We start from the raw sequence: 23,474 nt of genomic DNA, 5'->3' as shown, positions 1-23,474 counted from the left end.
ACCTTAGGGAGAAGAGAACAGGTAATATACAACATAATGTGTCTATATTACATCCCTGGCAACGCCTAGAAACCAGCTAGAACATGTATTTCAGTCAATGTTTATTACATCCTGGGCTATGCCGGGAAACCAGCTAATCTCTATTTAGTGACTTGACCACCAAAATACCTCCCTAAGTGTGTCCTTTCTTTTGAACTTATTAGATATATGTATCTAGAAATGTGTGTGAAATTTTGTTGAATGCATTGTTCACTATGATTTTCTTATTGTTCTACACAATATCAACTGCAGCGAAATAAAACAGTAAACTTAGTGTAGTGTTAGAATAAAGAGCAAAGGAAAAAATTAGAATCATATTCTGTAATTGCAAATCTAAATTTGCTAGCGTGTACCAGTATTTGCCAGGTTGTGGAAATTTGGAATTTATAACGTATGTAGTGGCCTTTTCCTAGATACCTATTGCTAAAAATTATACTTTCATTTTGTTAGAAAAATCTCTCTTCGGATGCCCTGCATCATCCAAAATAAAAACAAATATTTTTATAATTGTTTCAGTACATTGCTACACATTGTGAAATTTGTTGACGTTTGTAAAAAAAAATCATGAATGTGCTTATATTCCAAAAAAGAAAATATCAGTGCACAGTATTGAAAGTGTTCGAGATTCAAAAGTCTGTAACATTTCTACTAACTTCATAAGATGTCATGTGAGAAACTGAATTGAATATCAAGACATTATCTGAAGCGTTTTTATTTTGGTATAACGTATGTGTTTACAGTGAACCGTAACTTTTAATAAACAGCTTGGTATGCAATGACATAGGCTAAGAATCTTAGACAAAATATATATAAATTGGAAAAATGTGTGAACAAATGAAAAAAAAAAATGATCCGCTCCACTTGATGACATCAAGCACAGTAATATTTTAGTGAAGAAAATATGAAATTGATGTTCAGTGATTAGTTTGGATGAATGAGAAAATGTAATTGTTTGATGCATAAAAAATAACTCATTTGCTGTATTTGATATTAAGCAGCAAAATATAGTGATTTGAATATTAAGGAAAACATCAAATCAGATTATGTAAAAAAAAAAGATGAAATTAGAAAATATATATTTTCTGTTTATGAGTTTTGCCAATCAAAATTTTGTGGCAGAAATTGGGTGATTACCATGCAATTTTATTTTGATAAAATTCTTAAATTATTTCAATGTTTATTATAATTTCTTAGTAGTGACTTGTTATCATCAAAATCCGCCCCAAAGAGTGTCCTTTCTTTTATTAGGTATCAGAATAGGTATCCAGATTTCTACTTCTATACAAATGTGATATTTCGGATCTGTAGATAAACAATTTGTTGCATATATAAGCTGAGAATTGTTCTCTCTCATTCTCTCTCTCACACACCCACACATTCTCACTTTTATAGATATAATAGATAAATTATGCTAGATATATTTCCATATGTCTGAATAATCTATATACAAATTTTCAAATCTGTAGATAAAAAATTTGTTGAGTATATAGGTTGAGAATTGTTCTCTCTCTCTCTCTCTCCTCTCACACATGCTCACTTTTATAGATATAATAGATAGATTATGCTAGATATATTTCCATATGTCTGAATACACTATATAAAAATTTTCTAATCTGTAGATAAAAATTTGTTGAATATAAAGGGTGAGAATTGTTCTTACTCTCTCTCTCTCTCTCACACACAGACATATTCTCACTTTTATAGACATAATAGATAGATTATGCTAGATATATTTCCATATGTCTGAATACCTTATATACCAATTTTCAAATCTGTAGATAAAAAATTTGTTGAATATATAGGTTGAGAATTGTTCTCTCGCTCTGTCTCTCTCTCTCTTGCTACCTCACACACACACACACGCAAACATTCTCACTTTTATAGATATAATAGATAGATTATGCTAGATATATTTCCATATGTCTGAATACCCTATATACAAATTATCTAATCTGTAGATAAAAAATTTGTTGAGTATATAGGTTGAGAATTGCTCTCTCTCTCACAGACACACACATTTTCACTTTTGTAGATATAATAGATAGATTATGCTAGATATATTTCCATATGTATGAATACCCTTTATAACAAATTTAAAATCTGTAGATAAAAAATTTGTTGAATATATAGGTTAAGAATTGTTCTCTCTCTCTCTCTCTCTATCTCACACACACCCACACACACAAACATTCTGACTTTTATAGATATAATAGATAGATTATGCTAGATATATTCCATATGTCTGGATACCCTATATACAAATTTTCTAATCTGTAGATAAAAAATTTGTTGAATATTTTCAACCCTTATCCTCGAGTGGCGTCTGGGCCTTGATAAGTAGTAATGCGTATTTAGCAAAATATAAATATATATATATATAACAAATTTACTGAATTTCCATTACTAACGATTACTGTATTGTCCAATTGACTACTGCGCTTTTCAACCCTTATCCTCGAGTGGCCTCTGGGCCTTGAGAAGTAGTAATTACTAACGATTACTATATTGACCAATTGACTACTGCACTTTTTAACCCTTATCCTCGGGTGGCCTCTGGGCCTTATTGTCCAATTGACTACTGTGGACTTTTTAACTCTTATGCTCGAGTGGCCTCTGGGCCTTGATAAGTGGAAATGACTAAGTAACAAAAAATAGGTATATAACAAATTTACTGAATTTCCATTACTAACGATTACTATATTGTCCAATTGACTACTGTGCACTTTTCAATCCTTATCCTCGAGTGGCCTCTGGGCCTTGATAAATGGTAATGCGTATGTAACAAAATATACATATATATAACAAATTTACTGAATTTCCATTACTAACGATTACTATATTGTCCAATTGACTACTGCACTTTTAAACGCTTATCCTCGAGTGGCCTCTGGGCCTTGATAAGTGGTAATACCATCGAGTGGCCTCTGGGCCTTAATAAGTGGTTGTGCCTAAGTAACAAAAAATAGGTATATTACAAATATCCCGCATTTCCATTACAACCGACTACTACGGTGCACTTTTCAATCCTTATCCTCGAGTGGCCTGTGGGCTTTGATAAGTGGTAATGCGTATTTAACAAAATATTAATATATATATAACAAATTTACTGAATTTCCATTACTAACAATTACTATATTTTGTCCAATTGACTACTGCACTTTTCAACACTTATCCTCTAGTGGCCTCTGGGCCTTGATAAGTGGTAATGCCTATATAAACAAAATATAAATATATATATAACAAATTTCCCGACTTTCCATTACTAAGTATTACTATGTTGTCCAATTAACTACTGCCATTTTCAACCCTTATCCTCGGGTGGCCTCTGGGCCTTATTGTCCAATTGACTACTGTGCACATTTAACTCTTATCCTCGAGATGTATCTGGGCCTTGATAAGTGGAAATGCCTAAGTAACAAAAAAATAGATATATAACAAATTTCCCGAATTTGACTACTGTGCACTTTTCAACTCTTATCCTCGAGTGGCCTCTGGGCCTTGATAAGTGGTCATATATATTTTTTACAAAATAACAAAATAGGTTGGAGTCGCTGAATAACTCATCCTCCCGTTAAAGCGGTTCCATCCTCTTTCCCCAATTTGACTACTGTGCACTTTTCAACTCTCGTCCTCGAGTGGACTATGGGCCTTGATAAGTGGTAATACATATTTTATGAAAAATATATCTATATATATATATATATATATATATATATATATATATAACAAAATAGGTTGGAGTTGCTGAATAACTCATCCTCCTGTTAAAGCGGTTCCATCCTCTTTCCCAAATTTGACTACTGTGGACTTTTTAACTCTCATCCTCGAGTGGCCTATGGGCCTTGATAAGTGGTAATACATATTTTTTTATAAATATATATATATATATACCAAAACAGGTGTGAGTCGCTGAATAATTCATCCTCCTATTAAAGCGATTAAATCCTCTTTCCCAAATTTGACTACTGTGCACTTTTAAACTCTCATCCTCGTGTGGCCTCTGGGCCTTGATAAGTGGTAATATATAGTTTGTACAAAAAAAAAAAAATATATATATATATATATATATAACAAAATAGGTTGGAGTGGCTGAATAACTCATCCTCCCGTTAAAGAGGTTCCATCCTCTTTCCCGAATTTGACTACTGTCCACTTTTCAACTCTCATCCTCGAGTAGCCTATGGGCCTTGATAAGTAGTAATATATATTTTTTAGTAAATATAGATATAAATATATATATAACAAAATAGGTTGGAGTCGCTGAATAACTCATCCTCCCGTTAAAACTGTTCCATCCTCTTTCCCGAATTTGATTACTGTGCACTTTTCAACTCTTATCCTCGAGTAGCCTATGGGCCTTGATAAGTGGTAATATATTTTTGTTATAAATATAGATATATATATATATATATAAAAAATAGGTTGGAGTCGCTGAATAACTCATCCTCCCGTTAAAGCGGTTCCATCCTCTTTCCCGAATTTTACTACTATGCACTTTTCAACTCTCATCCTCGAGTGGCCTATTGTCCTTGATAAGTGGTAATATATATTTTTTAATAAAAGTATATATATATATATATATAACAAAATAGGTTGGAGTCGCTGAATAACTCATCCTCTCGTTAAAGCGGTTCCATCCTCTTTACCGTATTTTTTATACAGTGCACTATTCAACTCTCATCCTCGAGTGGCCTATTGTCCTTGATAAGTGGTAATATATATTTTTTAATAAATATAGATATAAATATATATATAAAAAAATAGGTTGGAGTCGCTGAATAACTCATCCTCCCGTGAAAGCGGTTCCATCCTCTTTCCCGAATTTGACTACTGTGCACTTTTCAACTCTAATCCTCGAGTGTCCTATGGGCCTTGATAAGTAGTAATATATATTTTTTACAAAATATATACATACATATATATAACAAAATAGGTTGGAGTCACTGAATAATTCATCCTCCTCTTAAAGCGGTTCCATCATCTTTGCCGAATTTGACTACTGTGCACTTTTAAACTCTCATCCTCGTGTGGCCTCTGGGCCTTGATAAGTGGTAATATATATTTAAAAATAAATATAGATATAAATATATATATACCAAAATAGGTTGGAGTCGCTGAATATCTCATCCTCCCGTTAAAGCGGTTCCATCCTCTTTCCCAGATTTGACTACTGTGCACTTTTCAACTCTAATCCTCGAGTGTCCTATGGGCCTTGATAAGTAGTAATATATATTTTTTACAAAATATATACATACATATATGTAACAAAATAGGTTGGAGTCACTGAATAATTCATCCTCCTCTTAAAGCGGTTCCATCATCTTTCCCAGTTTGACTGCTGTGCACTTTTCAACTCTAATCCTCGAGTGTCCTATGGGCCTTGATAAGTAGTAATATATATTTTTTACAAAATATATACATACATATATGTAACAAAATAGGTTGGAGTCACTGAATAATTCATCCTCCTCTTAAAGCGGTTCCATCATCTTTCCCAGTTTGACTGCTGTGCACTTTTCAACTCTAATCCTCGAGTGTCCTATGGGCCTTGATAAGTAGTAATATATATTTTTTACAAAATATATACATACATATATGTAACAAAATAGGTTGGAGTCACTGAATAATTCATCCTCCTCTTAAAGCGGTTCCATCATCTTTCCCAGTTTGACTGCTGTGCACTTTTCAACTCTAATCCTCGAGTGTCCTATGGGCCTTGATAAGTAGTAATATATATTTTTTACAAAATATATACATACATATATGTAACAAAATAGGTTGGAGTCACTGAATAATTCATCCTCCTCTTAAAGCGGTTCCATCATCTTTCCCAGTTTGACTGCTGTGCACTTTTCAACTCTAATCCTCGAGTGTCCTATGGGCCTTGATAAGTAGTAATATATATTTTTTACAAAATATATACATACATATATGTAACAAAATAGGTTGGAGTCACTGAATAATTCATCCTCCTCTTAAAGCGGTTCCATCATCTTTCCCAGTTTGACTGCTGTGCACTTTTCAACTCTAATCCTCGAGTGTCCTATGGGCCTTGATAAGTAGTAATATATATTTTTTACAAAATATATACATACATATATGTAACAAAATAGGTTGGAGTCACTGAATAATTCATCCTCCTCTTAAAGCGGTTCCATCATCTTTGCCGAATTTGACTACTGTGCACTTTTAAACTCTCATCCTCGAGTGGCCTATAGGCCTTGATAAGTGGTAATATATAGTTTGTACAATATATATATATATATATATATATATTACAAAATAGGTTGGTGTCGCTGAATAACTCATGCTCCCGTTAAAGTTGTTCCATCCTCTTTCCCAAATTTGACTACTGTGACCTTTTGAACTGTCATCCTCGAGTTGACTATTGGCCTTGATAAGTGCTAATATAGAGAGAAGAGAAACGGGGTGAGAGAGAGAGAGAAGATAAAGAGGGCGAGAGAGAGACAGAAGAGAATGAGGGGAGAGAGAGAGAGAAGAGAAAGACGGTGTGAGAGAGAGAAGAGAAAGGGGGTGAGAGAGAGAGAAGAGAAAGAGGTAGACAGGGAGAGAGAAGAGGGTAAGAGTGAGTTGAGAATGAGGGTGAAAGAGAGAGAGAGAAGAGAAAGAGGGTGAGAGAGAGAGAAAAGAAAGACGGCGAGAGAGAGAGAAAAGAGAAGAGAAGAGAAAGAGGGTAAGAGAGAGAGAAGAGGGTGAGAGAGAGAAGAGAAAGAGGTAGAGAGAGAAGAGGGTGAGAGAGAGCAGAGAAGAGGGTGAGAGAGAGCAGAGAAAGAGGGTGAGAGAGAAAGAGGGTGAGAGAAGTGAAAGAGGTAGAGAGAGAAGAGGGTAAGAGAGAAAGAGGGTGAGAGAGAGAAGAGGGTGAGAGAGAGAGAGGTAGTGAGAGAGAGAGATAAGAGAAAGAGGTAGAGAGAGAGAGAAGAGGGTAAGACAGAGAGAGAGAGAGGGGTAGTGAGAGAGAGAGATAAGAGAAAGAGGTAGAGAGAGAGAGAGAGAGAAGAGGGTGAGGGAGAAAGAAGAGGGTGAGAGAGAGCAGAGGGAGAGAGAGAGAGAAGAGAAATAGGTAGAGAGAGAGAGAGATGAAGGTGAGAGAGAGCAGGGAAAGAGGGTGATAGAGAAGAGAAAGAGGTAGAGAGAGAGAGAGAGAAGGGTGAGAGAGAGCAGAAAAAGAGGGTGAGAGAGAGAGTAGATAAAGAGGGTGAGAGAGAGAAAGAGAAGAGAAAAAGGTCTAGAGAGAGAGAGAGAAGAGAGTGAGAGAGAGAGAGAGAGAAATATGGTGAGTCGAGTTGATCCTCTCTCTCTCTCACTCTCTTCTCTCTCTCTAGACCTTTTTCTCTTCTCTTTCTCTCTCTCACCCTCTTTATCTACTCTCTCTCTCACCCTCTTTCCCTTCTCTCTCTCTCTCTCTCGCCGTCTTTAGAGAGAAGAGAAACAGGGCGAGAGAGAGAGAGAAGATAAGAGAAGGGAAAGAGGGTGAGAGAGAGAGTAGATAAAGAGGGTGAGAGTGAGAAAGAGAAGAGAAAGAGGTCTAGAGAGAGAGAGAGAGAGAGAAGAGAGTGAGAGTGAGAGAGAAATATGGTGATAGAGAGTTAGGAAAGGTGTAGAGATAGAAGAGAGTGAGAGAGAGAGAGAAAGACGGCGAGAGAGAGAGAAAGACGGCGAGAGAGAGAGAGATTGAGAGAGAGAGAGAAAGACGGCGAAAGAGAGAGAGAGAGAGAGAAAGACGGCGAGAGAGAGAGAGAGAAAGTGGAAAATGTGCAAGCGACCTAATTTTCGTTTACATAAGCGGCCTGATACTGATACCCCCCCTCCCCCTTCAAGTTAACAGAGTTAGAATGTATAAACAAAATGGCTAATCTTTGTTTACATGTAAATTACAAAGAGCAAAGTCATCTTCGCCGGCAAAAAACTTCGAGCAAAAATAAAAACATTTTCCCTACGTCAATTTTCGTGTAATTTTGGTTTTTTTTTTTTTTTTTGGAGTGCGATAATTACGTTGGTAATAACGGTTCGAGTCGAAAACTAATATTTAACTGTGTTATAGTATCAATTTCTCCTCCGAAGGCAGTTTTAACGTACCTCAGCTGCAGCCGACATTTTACTGAGCTGACGTCACGTCACGTGACACTTAATGAATAACGTTATAATGACAGGATTTTTGGGACCCCCCCTGGGAGAAAAATGATAAGTTCACCCCCTTGTAATTGTCCGTTTGACGTGAAATTTTGATATTTGTCATGCGGGTGATCAAGGTGCAATATGATACATAATTTGTCAACTTTGGTTGTGTCTGTCAAAAGTTTGAGCTGACGTCACGTCACGTGACACGTATTGAATAACGTTAAAATGACAGGTTTTTTGGGGGGCCCCCCTAGGAGAAAAACGATCAGTTGACCCCTTTCTACTGGTCCGTTTGACGTGAAATTTCGATATTTGTCATCCGGGTGATCAAGGTGCAATATGATACCAAATTTGTCAACTCTGGTTCCGTCTTTCAAAAGTTTTAGCGTTACAAACAAACATACATACATACATACATACACACCGATTTTTGCCTTTTATATATATAGAAGATTGTTTTGCTTTGCAGCATATCAGTCTTTCTCGGGCTATTTAATGTCAAAAGTAAAAGATTTCATGCTTCCTAATATTTATTCATGGTGTTTGGTTTGGTTGTTTTGTTTTATGGGATATCAACTTTTTTTGAGTTATTTAATGCTGACTCCAATCATTTTGGATAAAAATTTATGCAGGGCTCTACGGACATATTTATCTTTAGTTGACCTTTGACAACTAAATATTTTCGTTTACTAGCCAAACAGAAAAGTTACTAGCCAAACCCACATGATTTTTAGAATATGACATCTTCGTTCTGTGACCAGTATGTACATCATAAAGATTTTTCTGTGCTTTTTTTTTTTTTAAATAAGTGTAATTCTAAATATACAACAAATTTTATGTTGAAACTTGAAGGTATAAACATTCTAATTCCTTCACGTTTTTTTTAAATAGCCTTCGTTCAAAAAAAGAGTATATTGTTCTATTAAATATTTGTTGTTTAAATAATTTAACTTTGTTCGTTTTATTAAAAAAAAAAGTTGGAAAGATATTTTTCATTCATTAGGGAGCTTTGGAAGATTGTCAAGTAAAAGAAATACAATTGCCGAAAGGTAAGCGTTTCCTTATTTCTAGTCGCCATTTTGAAAAATCACTCGCAAATGCGACTGTTTCACTCGCAATGTAAAGCCCTAGTATACTTCAAACTCTTTATATCTTCAAATATTTATTTGAGTTTTCCTTGTTTCATAGAGGAAAACTGTTTTTGTTTTATGTTTTGCAGAACATGATTGAGTTTTGCAAAAAGAAAAAATACAATAACATCAATGTTTGGTTTCAGTCAGGAAGCCGATATTTTCAGACAGCCTGATCTGGTAGCAACAAACATGTAAAACCAACGATAACGATGATGATAGTGACAGTATGGAGAGATGTGTGCCAATCAGGAGACTTTGTTAGTTTAGTCACATCTAAAACATGTTAGCACGTAAAACAGACATGATGATGATGATGATGATGATAATGATGATTAAACAAAAAAGAAAACAAGTAAATGAGAGGTACCAACTTTGGCAAGGAATTTTGCCGACATGAAGTGGGGTGGGGGGGAGTGGGTATAAGTCAACGACTCACCTTCAGAAGAGGCATTTGCGGCTTAATAACCAGATCGAGCCTGCGATCAGGTCCGTAAACTTTATTCACTTTCTCTTCTTTCGTACTGTTGAGCCTTGGACCCTGCACTTCCAAACGCTGTTTGCCTCGAACATGTATCGAGCTGACATAGCTGGGACGTGTCGGGGCAGCAGGGGGTGTTGTCCCTACTGCTGTAGTTGTTGTTGTTGTCACAGGGGTCCCTGTTAGGTTGCCATCTGTGCCAATGATAGTGGCATTCGTGTTACTGCCGAGTGCTTGAAGAGAACTCGTACCAAGATTATAAGCAATACCGAGTATACGCAAATCTCCAGTTTGTTGAGGGGTCAAGGATAACTCAACCTTTGAGGACAAAGAAAAAAAATTGCACGCATGACATTTTTTTTTATAAAGGAAAACAAATCATACTCAAATTTAATTTTAATCAATCTATTATAAGCAGGTATTATAAACCCGCCTAGTTTAGACCACAAAAAAATAAGGCGGACCCGAACAAGCTTTTGCCCCTGCCGTAAAATTAATTCTTTTCCTCATTTTTTAATTTTTTCTGCGGATTATCGTCGATAACATTAATAACAAAAAAGATTTAAAATTTTATTTAATAACTTAACATGGGAGGGATCACTTTTAAATTATAACGTTCTATTAAATTGATACCCCACTTTTCAGTCAATCAACAAAACTCTCCTTATTAAGCTATTTTTGTGGTATAAAAGAAAAATTTAATATCTCCCGCATTAAAAGTCATTAAATAAGCTTCAAAATAACTTTGATATTAGGAAAAAAATTGAAGTCTTATCGATTATAATAATTTTATAGCAGGGGGAAAGCTTGTTCAGGTCTGCCAGAAGTGAAATGTAGATTATCATTTTTTTTTTTAGGGGAGCGGGTGTGAGGTCATATGCAATGTAATAGAATTTAAAAAAAAAAAAATCATTTTACGTAAAAACATAATTACGTACTTATGTGTCATGTTGAAATTAGTACAAAAAAGACGAAAAATGACAAAATAGATCTATTTGAACAATTTTACAAAAGAAGAAAAAAAAAAAAAAAAAGAAGGATATTAACAGTCCACCATTTTCTATTTTAAAATATTTTATAACTATTCTGTACTTTAACCTAACAATTTAATCCCAAATTCTTAAGATCTTCCATTGGTTAACCAGCACACTTTCACCATCAACTTGTCAACTATCCTAAACAACACCTTTGTTTTCAATATTATCAAATACAATAAAACTCTATAATTTGATAAATTTTAATTTACTACGCAATCATTTTTTTAAAAATAATTTTTTTTACAAATTTCAGCATGTCATGCAAGTACATAATTTAAAAAAAAAAAAATCTAAAATGAATTTATTTGAAATGCTATTATAAAGCACCTTTTTTTTTTCTCTTTTGTAACATTAATAATTTTGATGCTTGTTCAGAATCCCCACCCCTTGTGAATAAACAAAAATAAATTTAAAAAAATGTACATAACTATGATGGAAAAAACTGAAATTCATCAAGTAATTTTATTTTTATAAAGAAAATCATTTTTAAGTGAATTTTGAGTTTTTCCAATCACAGTATGGGGGACTATTAGATTAAAGACTCTTTGTTTTGTTTTAGGGCATATCAACCCTTTTCGGGTTATTTAATGCCGAATCTATTAATCTTGGAAACAGATTTTATGCTTAAAATTCTTTATATCTTCAAATATTTATCCATTGTGTTTGGTTTAGTTTTACAGCATATCAACCCTTTCAGGTTATTCAATGCTGAATCCAGTTATTTTGGAAATAGTATTCACGTTGCATCCAGTTATTTTGTAGACGTTTTTTATTCTTCGACTTCTTTATATCTTCAATTGCTAGTTTGTAGTGTTTGGTTTCGTTGTTTTATAGTGAATTTTATTGTTTTTATTCCCTGATTTGCAGAACATGAATGAGTTTTGCAATAGGAGAGGGGAAAAGGGTTACAATATCAATGTTTGGTACATTTTAAGTTAGGAAACCAGTCAGGAAGTGGAGGAAATCGTAAAAGAAAGGTGTAATGGGAAGAAGGAGAAAGGGGGGGAGTGGGTTGTTTTTGTTTTTTGCAGAACATAAGTTTTTGCAAAAGGAATTAAAAAAACAAAAAGCCAAAAAACAAAAAGGTGCATTTCATCTCAGGCTGGTTGGTTGGTTGTTTTTGTTTTACGGCATATCAACCTATTTCGGGTTATTTAATGCCGAATCCAAAGATTTTTTAAGAAAAATTTTTTTAATAGAATATATTTGTTGTTTTCACGTCGGTTTCTATTTAACCCATAGTTGGGACCCTAACAGGTACTACCACTCCGGGTCAGAGTGGACCTGGGAGCAATGGTAATTAAAGGGTGGCTCCACACTCCCCAAAGCCCACAAGCTGGGGCCTCACTACTGGATATAGTTTAAGGTCATATCCAGGACCGACACAAAAAGGACAGATTTTTGTTACGTGTGCATTGATGCAGTGAACTTGGCGATCTGAAAATCATTCTCCTTTTTATTTAACTCAAACATTCAACGATTAGACTATATCCAACCGGAAGGATCATTATACTAAAACTCCGAATTTGTTCGTCACTGTCTCACCACTGGATATCGTTTAAGGTCATATCCAGGACCTCCATTGAGAGACTTTTACTCTCTGCAGGGGGGCAGTCAGCGTATTCTAATGCCCCACCGACAGGGCCATTCATCTCAGGCAGCCAATATCTTCAGACAGCCTGATCTGGTAGCAACAGGTCTTTTTTATTTGACCTTGTTTAAGAGGAAGAGGATAGTGATTGGTGCACCAGTCTAGATGTGGAAACAATACACATGAGCGAGTGGTGGCTTTGCAGAGATACTGGCAGGTGTCAGATTTTTAGATTTAGTCTTGGCAGTATCTTTATATTTATTCCACCTCACGTTACCTGTGAATGTTAGGTCAAGGAGTTTGAGAGTCAGACTCTCAGGTAGTCATGGTAATCAGTGGTTTCAAAGGTTTCTTTTCATTTTTCAAGGAAAGGAGCTTTCTTTTAGTAGCATTAGATGTAACTATGGTTGCATTCCACATAAATTGGATCAGTGGTTTCAAAGGTTTCTTTTCATTTTTCAAGGAAAGGAGCTTTGTTTTAGTAGCATTAAATGTAACTATGGTTGCATTCCACATAAATTGGATCAGTGGTTTCAAAGGTTTCTTTTCATTTTTCAAGGAAAGGAGCTTTGTTTTAGTAGCATTAAATGTAACTATGGTTGCATTCCACATAAATTGGATCAGTGGTTTCAAAGGTTTCTTTTCATTTTTCAAGGAAAGGAGCTTTGTTTTAGTAGCATTAAATGTAACTATGGTTGCATTCCACATAAATTGGATCAGTGGTTTCAAAGGTTTCTTTTCATTTTTCAAGGAAAGGAGCTTTGTTTTAGTAGCATTAAATGTAACTATGGTTGCATTCCACATAAATTGGATCAGTGGTTTCAAAGGTTTCTTTTCATTTTTCAAAGAAAGGAGCTTTGTTTTAGTAGCATTAAATGTAACTATGGTTGCATTCCACATAAATTGGATCAGTGGTTTCAAAGGTTTCTTTTCATTTTTCAAGGAAAGGAGCTTTGTTTTAGTAGCATTAAATGTAACTATGGTTGCATTCCACATAAATTGGATCAGTGGTTTCAAAGGTTTCTTTTCATTTTTCAAAGAAAGGAGCTTTGTTTTAGTAGCATTAAATGTAACTATGGTTGCATTCCACATAAATTGGATCAGTGGTGTCAAAGGTTTCTTTTCATTTTTCAAGGAAAGGAGCTTTGTTTTAGTAGCATTAAATGTAACTATGGTTGCATTCCACATAAATTGGATCAGTGGTTTCAAAGGTTTCTTTTCATTTTTCAAAGAAAGGAGCTTTGTTTTAGTAGCATTAAATGTAACTATGGTTGCATTCCACATAAATTGGATCAGTGGTTTCAAAGGTTTCTTTTCATTTTTCAAAGAAAGGAGCTTTGTTTTAGTAGCATTAAATGTAACTATGGTTGCATTCCACATAAATTGGATCAGTGGTTTCAAAGGTTTCTTTTCATTTTTCAAGGAAAGGAGCTTTGTTTTAGTAGCATTAAATGTAACTATGGTTGCATTCCACATAAATTGGATCAGTGGTTTCAAAGGTTTCTTTTCATTTTTCAAAGAAAGGAGCTTTGTTTTAGTAGCATTAAATGTAACTATGGTTGCATTCCACATAAATTGGATCAGTGGTTTCAAAGGTTTCTTTTCATTTTTCAAGGAAAGGAGCTTTGTTTTAGTAGCATTAAATGTAACTATGGTTGCATTCCACATAAATTGGATCAGTGGTTTCAAAGGTTTCTTTTCATTTTTCAAAGAAAGGAGCTTTGTTTTAGTAGCATTAAATGTAACTATGGTTGCATTCCACATAAATTGGATCAGTGGTGTCAAAGGTTTCTTTTCATTTTTCAAGGAAAGGAGCTTTGTTTTAGTAGCATTAAATGTAACTATGGTTGCATTCCACATAAATTGGATCAGTGGTTTCAAAGGTTTCTTTTCATTTTTCAAAGAAAGGAGCTTTGTTTTAGTAGCATTAAATGTAACTATGGTTGCATTCCACATAAATTGGATCAGTGGTTTCAAAGGTTTCTTTTCATTTTTCAAAGAAAGGAGCTTTGTTTTAGTAGCATTAAATGTAACTATGGTTGCATTCCACATAAATTGGATCAGTGGTTTCAAAGGTTTCTTTTCATTTTTCAAGGAAAGGAGCTTTGTTTTAGTAGCATTAAATGTAACTATGGTTGCATTCCACATAAATTGGATCAGTGGTTTCAAAGGTTTCTTTTCATTTTTCAAGGAAAGGAGCTTTGTTTTAGTAGCATTAAATGTAACTATGGTTGCATTCCACATAAATTGGATCAGTGGTTTCAAAGGTTTCTTTTCATTTTTCAAAGAAAGGAGCTTTGTTTCAGTAGCATTAAATGTAACTATGGTTGCATTCCACAACAAACTGGATCAGTGGTTTGAAAGGTTTATTTTAAAGGAAAGGAGCTTTGACTTAGTAGCATTAAATGTAACTATGGTTGCATTCCACAACAAACTGGATCAGTGGTTTGAAAGGTTTATTTTAAAGGAAAGGAGCTTTGACTTAGTAGCATTAAATGTAACTATGGTTGCATTCCACGACAAATTAGATCAGTGGTTTGAAAGGTTTCTTTTATTTTAAAGGAAATGGGCTTCGTTTTAGTAGCATTAAATATAACTATGGTTGCATTCCACATAAATTGGATCAGTGGTTTGAAAGGTTTTTTTAATTTTTAAAGGAAAGGAGCTTTGACTTAGTAGCATTAAATGTAAGCCATTGCCTTGGATGTATGCATGTTCGTTTTGTCACAAAGTGGAGATTAGAGTGTCATCCATCTCTGACACAATTGCATCAGTTTAAAATTTCCATAACATGAATAGCATGTGACTGTATCCAATAAAACCCACCGACATAAACTCTCACATCTCATTGAGAGTAATGTGAAGATACAGCGGCCTAGAAAGAAAATGGCCGCTTGACGACTTCCTTTTCTTATACAGTTCATGCCATATCTGTTAGATAGCTACTTAAACGGTTGACGAAATAAAATGGATGTCTTCCATCTTGACATTCAACTCACACCAGCAAATCTACCCTGGAGTGAAAAATTAAAGAAAGAAAAAGCAAAACTCTTTATACTTACGGGCACTTCTGCATTTCCTGTTAAATTAACTTCTTCTAAAACTTGTGTGTGAATAATTTCATCAGCCAGTTTGTTCTACAATAGAAGAAATAATTGATAACAGTTCACTTGAAGTGTTGTGTGATTCCAACTTTTTTTTACTTCGTTCACAATAGAAATAATCACTAATAGCGGGACCTGTAATATGTAATTCATGGCAAGTGCTCGTCAAAAAAAAAAAAAAAAAAAAGATACTGAACTTCAAATCGAAAGTGTATGCTAAATCCTGTAATGGAAGTTCTTGGTATTTAGCAGGTAAAAAGATCCAACGGCATATTGTAATAAATCCAAGGGAACTGGTAACAATCCAATATATACATATTTTCACAGAGCTTCCATTTCGATTTGATGTTCAATATCCTTTTTTTACTGCATCAATATCCAGGTTCCCTTATTCAATGTAGCTAAAATGATTTAAAAACTTTAAAAACATTTAATTTTCTATGTTTATTACCTTTAGCAAATTAGGTGCAAACCGTTTATAATATTTTTCCTCCGGATGTATAAACATCGAAAACTCATGGGTTAAGGAAATATATTTTACTATACTGTATTCTTTGTCTTGCATACAATACAATTTCTATATTTCAAATTTAACCTTTTCAAATCACAAATTTTAAATTCCTAAATTATCATATATATATATATCATACATAGGGTGAAACACTAAAATTGTCACCCTAGAAAATACATGATTTCATTTCCGTTTAATGAAAATCAGTTTTCTTTTTTGGTTGCAGACCATCTACTAGTTGGCCAATTGTGTTCAAATCCTAAAAAGGATAGGAGCCTTCTATCATGTCTGAAAATGACAATGTTCAACGAGAGAGATCGGAGATGCGCCGCTGTACAACTCATGCTCTCTACCAATCCAAGCACCCTCAAAATGCATCACTAGATTGCCATGAATAACAGGGACGTGCCCACGGTGATGAAAACAAAGTTTCCGGCCACAGTTATGGTCTTTAATGTGGTTTCAAGTGAGGGCCACATCATGCCATCTCACATCTTTGAAGTCAGCTTTAAAGTCAACACCAAAGTGTGCCTGAATGTGCTGAATAGTGCGGTGATCCCTTGGTGCAATCATGTGGCCGCTGGCAGACCCTGGGTGTGGCAGCAGGACTCTGCCGGCCCACAAGTCCAAAGAGATCCAGGCTTGGCTTCAGAAAGTATGCTACAACTTTGTACCTTTTTCTCACTAGATCCCTGCTTCCTCCTCCGACCTGAATCCACTGGACTACTTTGTTTGGCCATGCGTCACGAACATCACCAACATGACCTCCCACAACACCAAAACTAGTCTGATTGCCGAGTATCTGCCGAACTTCAACACTTGTGGAAAAGGCATGCTCCCAGTTCCAGAACTCTGAGGCTGAAGGTGGCTACATTGAATGGATATCAGCTCTACTACATAATCACATTACCTGAATTGATTTTTTTCAATAAAAGTTTTAAAAGAAAGCAGTAGTATTGTTTTTTTTTTTAGGGCGACACTTTTATCGTTCCACGCTATATAAACTAAGTATATTAATTTCTTACCTTTACAGTAACAACTTCATTACTAATAAGTGGTGACCGTTCCTTACTGTTGGCTCCATGTGGTAGGAATGTCCATAACAACGCCACATCGGTCAAGACCAATGTTATCTTTAATGGATTGACAAGATGAACTTCTACACTCACTTTTTCTGCAAAGAATATTTTTTTGTGACAAATAATGAATCGCAAAAGCAATTGAAAATATATTTTTGAAAATAATTTTAAAAAACTGAAAATAAACATGAAAGCTTTATTTAAAAAAAAAATCTTTCAAAAATATTTTTTCACATAATTTCTTAAATTATTTTTTACAATAATTTTTCATTATACAATTCCACATGTTTTTCAAAATTATATTATATATATATATATATATATATATATATATATATAATGTAAAGATGAATGTCTGTGTGTGTGTAAAATTATTTTATATATATAAAATTATTTTATATATATATATATATATATATATATATATATCTCCATAATATGTGTGTGTCTGGTCATGAATAGGCTCCTATATGGTTGAGTATATTAAAAAAACTGATTATATATAATGATAGAAGATATATCGAGACACAGGAATGGGTATGTTTGATCTGGGAGAACAGTGGTTCATAAAAATTGTGGGGTCTGTGTTCGCGCTTGGTCCACAAAGTATGGAAATAAAAAATTAAAAAAATAAAATGTTTACAAGTGTTTTTGATACAGATGTACATAAGAATACTTTGATAAGTATGTTTTAACTTAAATAGGGATGGTATAATAAAATTATGGGGTCTGCGTTCGCGCCTGGCCTCCATAGAATGGATATAGGCACAAACTTTAATAAAGACTTTTCATATCTATCTGTGTAAGTATACTTTGATAATTATGTTTCAGTTTGAAGAAATATGGTATAATAAAATTATTGGGTGTTTGTTCGTGCCTGACCTCCATAGAATGGAAATATGGCACAAAGTTTAACAAGGTTTTTTAATATAGATCCACAGAATATTGTGATAAGTGTTTCAATGTGAACAGAAATGGTATAATAAATTATGGGGTTTATCTATTTTATTTTTACTTTCATCATATTTTGCTTTAGTTTAGATACCACCAAAGGAACCCAAATTTACAACCCTTCCTTTTCATAACCTATCATACTTTCATGAATCAGAGTCCATTTTCTGTAGGCTGTTTTTGAACCCAGTCAACGATGGGTACTTTTGCTAGTATATATATAATTAAAATCTAAAATGTAAAAAAATATGAAAGTAAATATAAAAACCATAATAAATTTAATGTAAAATGTTTTTTTAATGTCAAAAATTTAATGTAAAAAATATTAAAAACTATAAGTAAAAGTATATATAAATTGAAATATAAACAAGCTAAAAAATATGAATTTAAAAATATCAATTTTAATGCATATTTTTAAATGTAAAAAATATAAAGTAGAATATAAAAATGTAAAAAAAAATGTAAAAAACAATGTACAAATCTAAAAAAATCAATGAAAAAACACTGTAAAAAATAAACAATGAAAAAAAACCTAAAAAATAAACAATGAAAAAATAAATGTACAAAAAGAAATGTAAAAAAAAAATAATGTAAAAAAAAAATGTAAAAAAATAATGTAAAAAAAATAATGTAAAAAAAATGATGTAAAAAATAAATAATGTAAAAAATAAATAATGTAAAAAATAAATAATGTAAAAAATAAATAATGTAAAAAATAAATGTAAAAAATAAATAATGTAAAAAAAATAATGTAAAAAAAATAATGTAAAAAAAATAATGTAAAAAAAATAATGTAAAAAAAATAATGTAAAAAAAATAATGTAAAAAAATAAACGATGTAAAAAATAAACAATGTAAAAAAAATCTCAAATAAATTTAAAAAATTTTTTTTGTTAGAAAGAAAATATCAAAATAGAAAAACAGAAAAAAAAAAGAACAACTTACCTCCAACAAAGCCAACCGGGTTGTATTTATTGTCTGTACGATCTGTGAAACAATGTAAAGTTGGCCGGAAATTCTGTGGCAAACTGCCTCCGTTACAAGTTGACAAGACGAGAAGTTTTTCAAGTTCATGCCATTGAATATTATCATCTTCATCTTGTTCAAAATTCACACCAACAACGCATGTCTTTCCTGAATCTACACGCAAAAAAAAAATATAAAATAAATAAAACAAACAGATGCTGACAAGATATTCATTCAACATCAAAATATATTTTATTTTCAACATGAGAAATAATGACGTATCTAAATGAATAAATGCAAAATCTTTTTCTATCTATCCTAACTATTGTTGGCATCAGTCTCAGGAGACAATGGAGTTCAGCACCTCAGATTAATCCACTAGCAAATTGCAGCATCTACTGTAATTATGCAGGCCTATCCTGGATCGACAGGTTTTGCTGCGGATACCTTTACAGCTCTTCTCCAGTGATTGTGGTCTTCAGTAATGTGTTGGATAATAACATGGTTAAAAGTGAAATTAACTATCGATCTGTCTGTCATTCTATCTATTTATCTTGTATTTTCCTTTTACGATATGAAGTTAGTATGATTTCTTAAACAAATGATAATATTAATTATCCAAATAACATATAATAAAAATAATTATAAATATAATTAACAATAACAAAATAAAAATACTTAAAATATTATATAACAATATAAAATATAATAAATTAATTAAAAAATAAAAATAAAAGATTATATAAAATAATATAAAAAGTATTACTTATAAATTTGAATGTAAAACGTTTTTTTTTTAGCAGCTCTGGAGATTTTCAAAAAGTAGAACATAGGCGACCACAACTTATGACTCCGACCGAAGAAATCACAAGCAAATTAGAGTCATTAAAAAACAAAAAACAGGGCAACAAGATAAAAAGAAAAAGTATCTTTCATCAATAACTAAAGTAAATATGTAAAGTAAATATAGATTTTTCTGAATTATATTTGACCAAAAAGCATTTATATCTCAAACCATTACTATAAAAATAATTACTTTAATCAAAAAGGAGATAAACTAGAAAACAGAGATATTCCCCTCGCCCTGATATGATTGTAAAAAAAAAAAAAAATTACTAGCAATTCATTCTTTCTACTTTGTCTTTTTTTTGTGTAATAAAATTTCTTTTTCAAATTATCCTTTTTTTTTCCCCCCACTTTTATTAGTTTTATCATTAACCCTAGACAAGCACGCAAAAAAACATAATCTATCTATCCAGTGATATTGTTAAAATAGTTTATATTGGGAGTTATTTATTGTTTATAGAATAACGTGTAGCAATGGGTTTTAGCTGAGGATGTTTACAAAAATTAGCTAGGTTAAATAAACAAAATGACCTTGGGCAAGCATATGTGGAAAGGTCACACGTTGAGATGAGATATGCATGCTTTTTGAATGATGACATAACGGAACCGAGGTCAAGAAGGTTAGAGAAAGGAGGAGAGTTTGAGTTTGGTCACAGAAGTAAACAGACGTGCTCCAAGCCAGGAAGCGAGGCTGTAAAAAACAAGCATGTAGACACGTAATGCAGACTCTTTGTAAAGACCATTTGAGACAGCTGAAATAGATTTATATTGTAAAAATATAAAATGTTGTTCTGTGGTTTCACAAAAGAAGGAAGAACAGAGGTCTCAATTGGTTATGGTTGGTCGTTTCATGTTCCATTACGGAGCCCAGTAGTGAAGATAGAAAAACTTTGCCATGGTTCTCTCCAGAAGGTGCTGCTGCCATTGCGCACAGAAATCACTTTTTCCATTGCTTCCAACGTAATGGATGTACTGAGATTAAAACCACTTTCAGGACTGCCTGCAACCACTGTAAAACAGTGATAAAAAACGCAAGAGAGTTGTATGCTAAGTCTGTCAAGTCCAAAGTAGCTGAGCAGCGGCTTGGTTCCCACCAGTTTTGGTAAATAGAAAACAGGATCCTGAACACAAGCGTGTGCTCTATCCCAACTATTATCAATGGACCTGAGGTAATCTCGTCAGCATCAGACAAAACCAAACTCTTTGTCAAGAACTTTGCAGCTAATTCTACCCTTTGCAACCAAGGCCGCCAACCTCCAATATTTCCTCCTGTATCAGAAAACACGCTATGTGATATACAAATATCTGTACGTGATGTTGCCAAGCTAATCAAGAATCTTGATTCCAGTAAAGTAACCGGCCATGATGGTATTCCAATTATAGTACTCAAAAGACTTCAACCAGAACTAGCGCCCATCCTTACAAAACTGTTTAAATGCTGTCTTAAGGAGAATTGCTTCCCATCACCCTGGAAAATCTCATCAGTATGCCCTGTATTTAAGAATTCAGGTGATCGCTCATCTCCCTCTCAGTACAGGCCAATAAGTCTCCCGTGCGTCATGAGTAAGTTGCTAGAATCTGTGTTAAATACAGAAGTAATCAACCATCTCAGCAAAAATAACCTTCTTAGTGACACTCAATATGGTTTCCGTTCTGCTAGATCTACAGCAGATGTGCTTATAGTTATATCTCATAGGATTAGCGAATCTCTCGACGGAGGCTATCTTTCTAGGGCAATTGCTCTTGACATATCAAAGGCATTTGATAGAGTATGGCATAAAAGTTTACTTCACAAGATCTCCAGCTACGCTATAGCTGGAAATGTCTTCTCAATTATTAAATCATTTCTCTCTGATAGGTTCATAAGACTAGTGGTTGATGGGCAGAAGCCCATCAACCACTAGTCTTATGAACCTATCGGAGAAGCTCTCAGTATTAATGCTGGAGTCCCTCAGGGGTCCATCCTGGGCCCAACTCTCTTCTTGATTAATGATCTTCCAAATCATATCCTTACATCATTCATAGACATTTATGCTGATGACACTATCATTGGCAGCACATCTAAGACCGTAAACGACCAAGTTCTCAGATTCTCTCACCTCTTATCTTGAGCAAGTGGTACAATGGGGAAAGAGGTGGCTTGTTACTTTTAATGCATCTAAAACCAAGCTTTTATCTTTACATCATCAACGCTCTGATCCCCATCTGGCATCAATTGAAATGAATGGCTCTCGTCTTGTGGAGGCCTCATGTTTTGACAAGCTTCCGGGCTTGACCTTCACTCCTGATTGTAAATGGAACACATACATTAAATCTGTTGCCAAGGCTGCTGGAAAAATGATGGGATCCTTCTATCGATCCAGTAGATATCTCACTGCTGATGCAATTCTCTATCTATATAAGAGCCAGGTATGTCCTAAGATGGAGTACTGTTGCCACATTTGGGCAGGAGCTGCTAGAAAAGACTTATCCTGTCTTAATAAAGTTCAAAATAGACTTCGTAGCCTCGTAGGGGATGTTCTTTCTTCCCTGCAACCTCTATTTCACAGAAGTGATGCTGCGAGTTTGTCTCTGCTTTATCGTTATTTTCATGGCAAGTGCTCGGCTGAGCTCTAATCTATGCCCCCCCCCGCCGTGCCAAATTTTCACAAGAAACACCCGTCTAGCAGAAAACACCATCACTAATTTCCCCCACTCTTTATCTGTGCCTAAACCGAAACGTAGATTCCATGAGCAAAGCTTCTTTCTTAGAACTGCACGCCTGTGGAATTGTCTTCTGTTTTCCTACTTTCTAGCTGACAATATGGTTGTCTTCAAGTCCAACATAAACAAGTTGTTGATGACCCGTTCCATATAAGTTAACAAATTTACCAAATTTCCTTTACTAACGATTACTATATTGTCCAATTTCTACTGTACATTTTAACCCTTATCCTCGAGTGGCCTCTTGGTGTTTATAAGTGGTGATGTCTATGTAAAAAAAAAAAAAAAAAAGGAACGAAAGTAAGTATGAAGCATATATTTATTCTTCTTATAAAAAAATGATATCTAATATGAACTTTAATATATACCCGTGTGATAACTCTGATACAACATGACTCAGTTTATACGTCGATATCATATCCCCTTGATATCTGGCTAAACAACAATACATACAATTTATACGTTTACGATGGAAGAACAATATCTCACCCCCAACCTGTCACTTGCTTGCAGACATTCTTGTAGTATAGAATAGTATACATGATTAAGGCTGATTGCAAGCTCACCATAAAGAATAGCTTTTATAATCCTTCTATCATCTATTTGCCTGGCATGATCAAGCTAATATATAACTATATAATATATAAAGTCTTTATTTGGTAAGTAGAGTGAACATGCTCGGGATGTTTGTCTGATCAAGGATGTTCTTGTTTGAGATGTGGTTCTGCCAATTGATTCTTAGGATTTTCTTGAGATTGCGCAAGTGGAAGATATTGGGTTCTCTGGGCTGGAGATTCATTTTTTTTTTTTTTTTTTTTTTTTTTTTTACATAGGCATCACCGCTTATCAAGGCCCAGAGACAACTCGAGGATAAGGGTTAATAGTGTGTAGTAGTCA

The 23,474-nt window shown here is 33.9% G+C and overlaps 1 protein-coding gene across 1 annotated transcript in view; it reads right to left on the bottom strand.

Annotated features, from left to right (window-relative positions):
- Positions 1 to 23,474, bottom strand: part of LOC145268704 (trafficking protein particle complex subunit 8-like) — a 121,914-nt gene that overhangs the window by 63,324 nt on the left and 35,116 nt on the right. Inside the window, exons 11-14 of the mRNA XM_080124241.1 lie at positions 19,008 to 19,202; positions 17,058 to 17,206; positions 15,480 to 15,554; positions 9,748 to 10,107 (exon numbers count right to left, since the gene is read on the bottom strand). Of these exons, the coding sequence (XP_079980367.1) occupies positions 9,748 to 10,107; positions 15,480 to 15,554; positions 17,058 to 17,206; positions 19,008 to 19,202 (779 nt within the window). The remainder of the gene's footprint in view (positions 1 to 9,747; positions 10,108 to 15,479; positions 15,555 to 17,057; positions 17,207 to 19,007; positions 19,203 to 23,474) is intronic.

This window comes from Euprymna scolopes, chromosome 44 (genome assembly GCF_053919585.1).
Source record: "Euprymna scolopes isolate OS-2025 chromosome 44, ASM5391958v1, whole genome shotgun sequence".
NCBI classification, from domain to species: Eukaryota; Metazoa; Mollusca; class Cephalopoda; order Sepiida; family Sepiolidae; genus Euprymna; species Euprymna scolopes.
The sequence above is the reverse complement of the archived record's forward strand: the minus strand, read 5'-3'. Positions and strand labels throughout refer to the sequence as shown.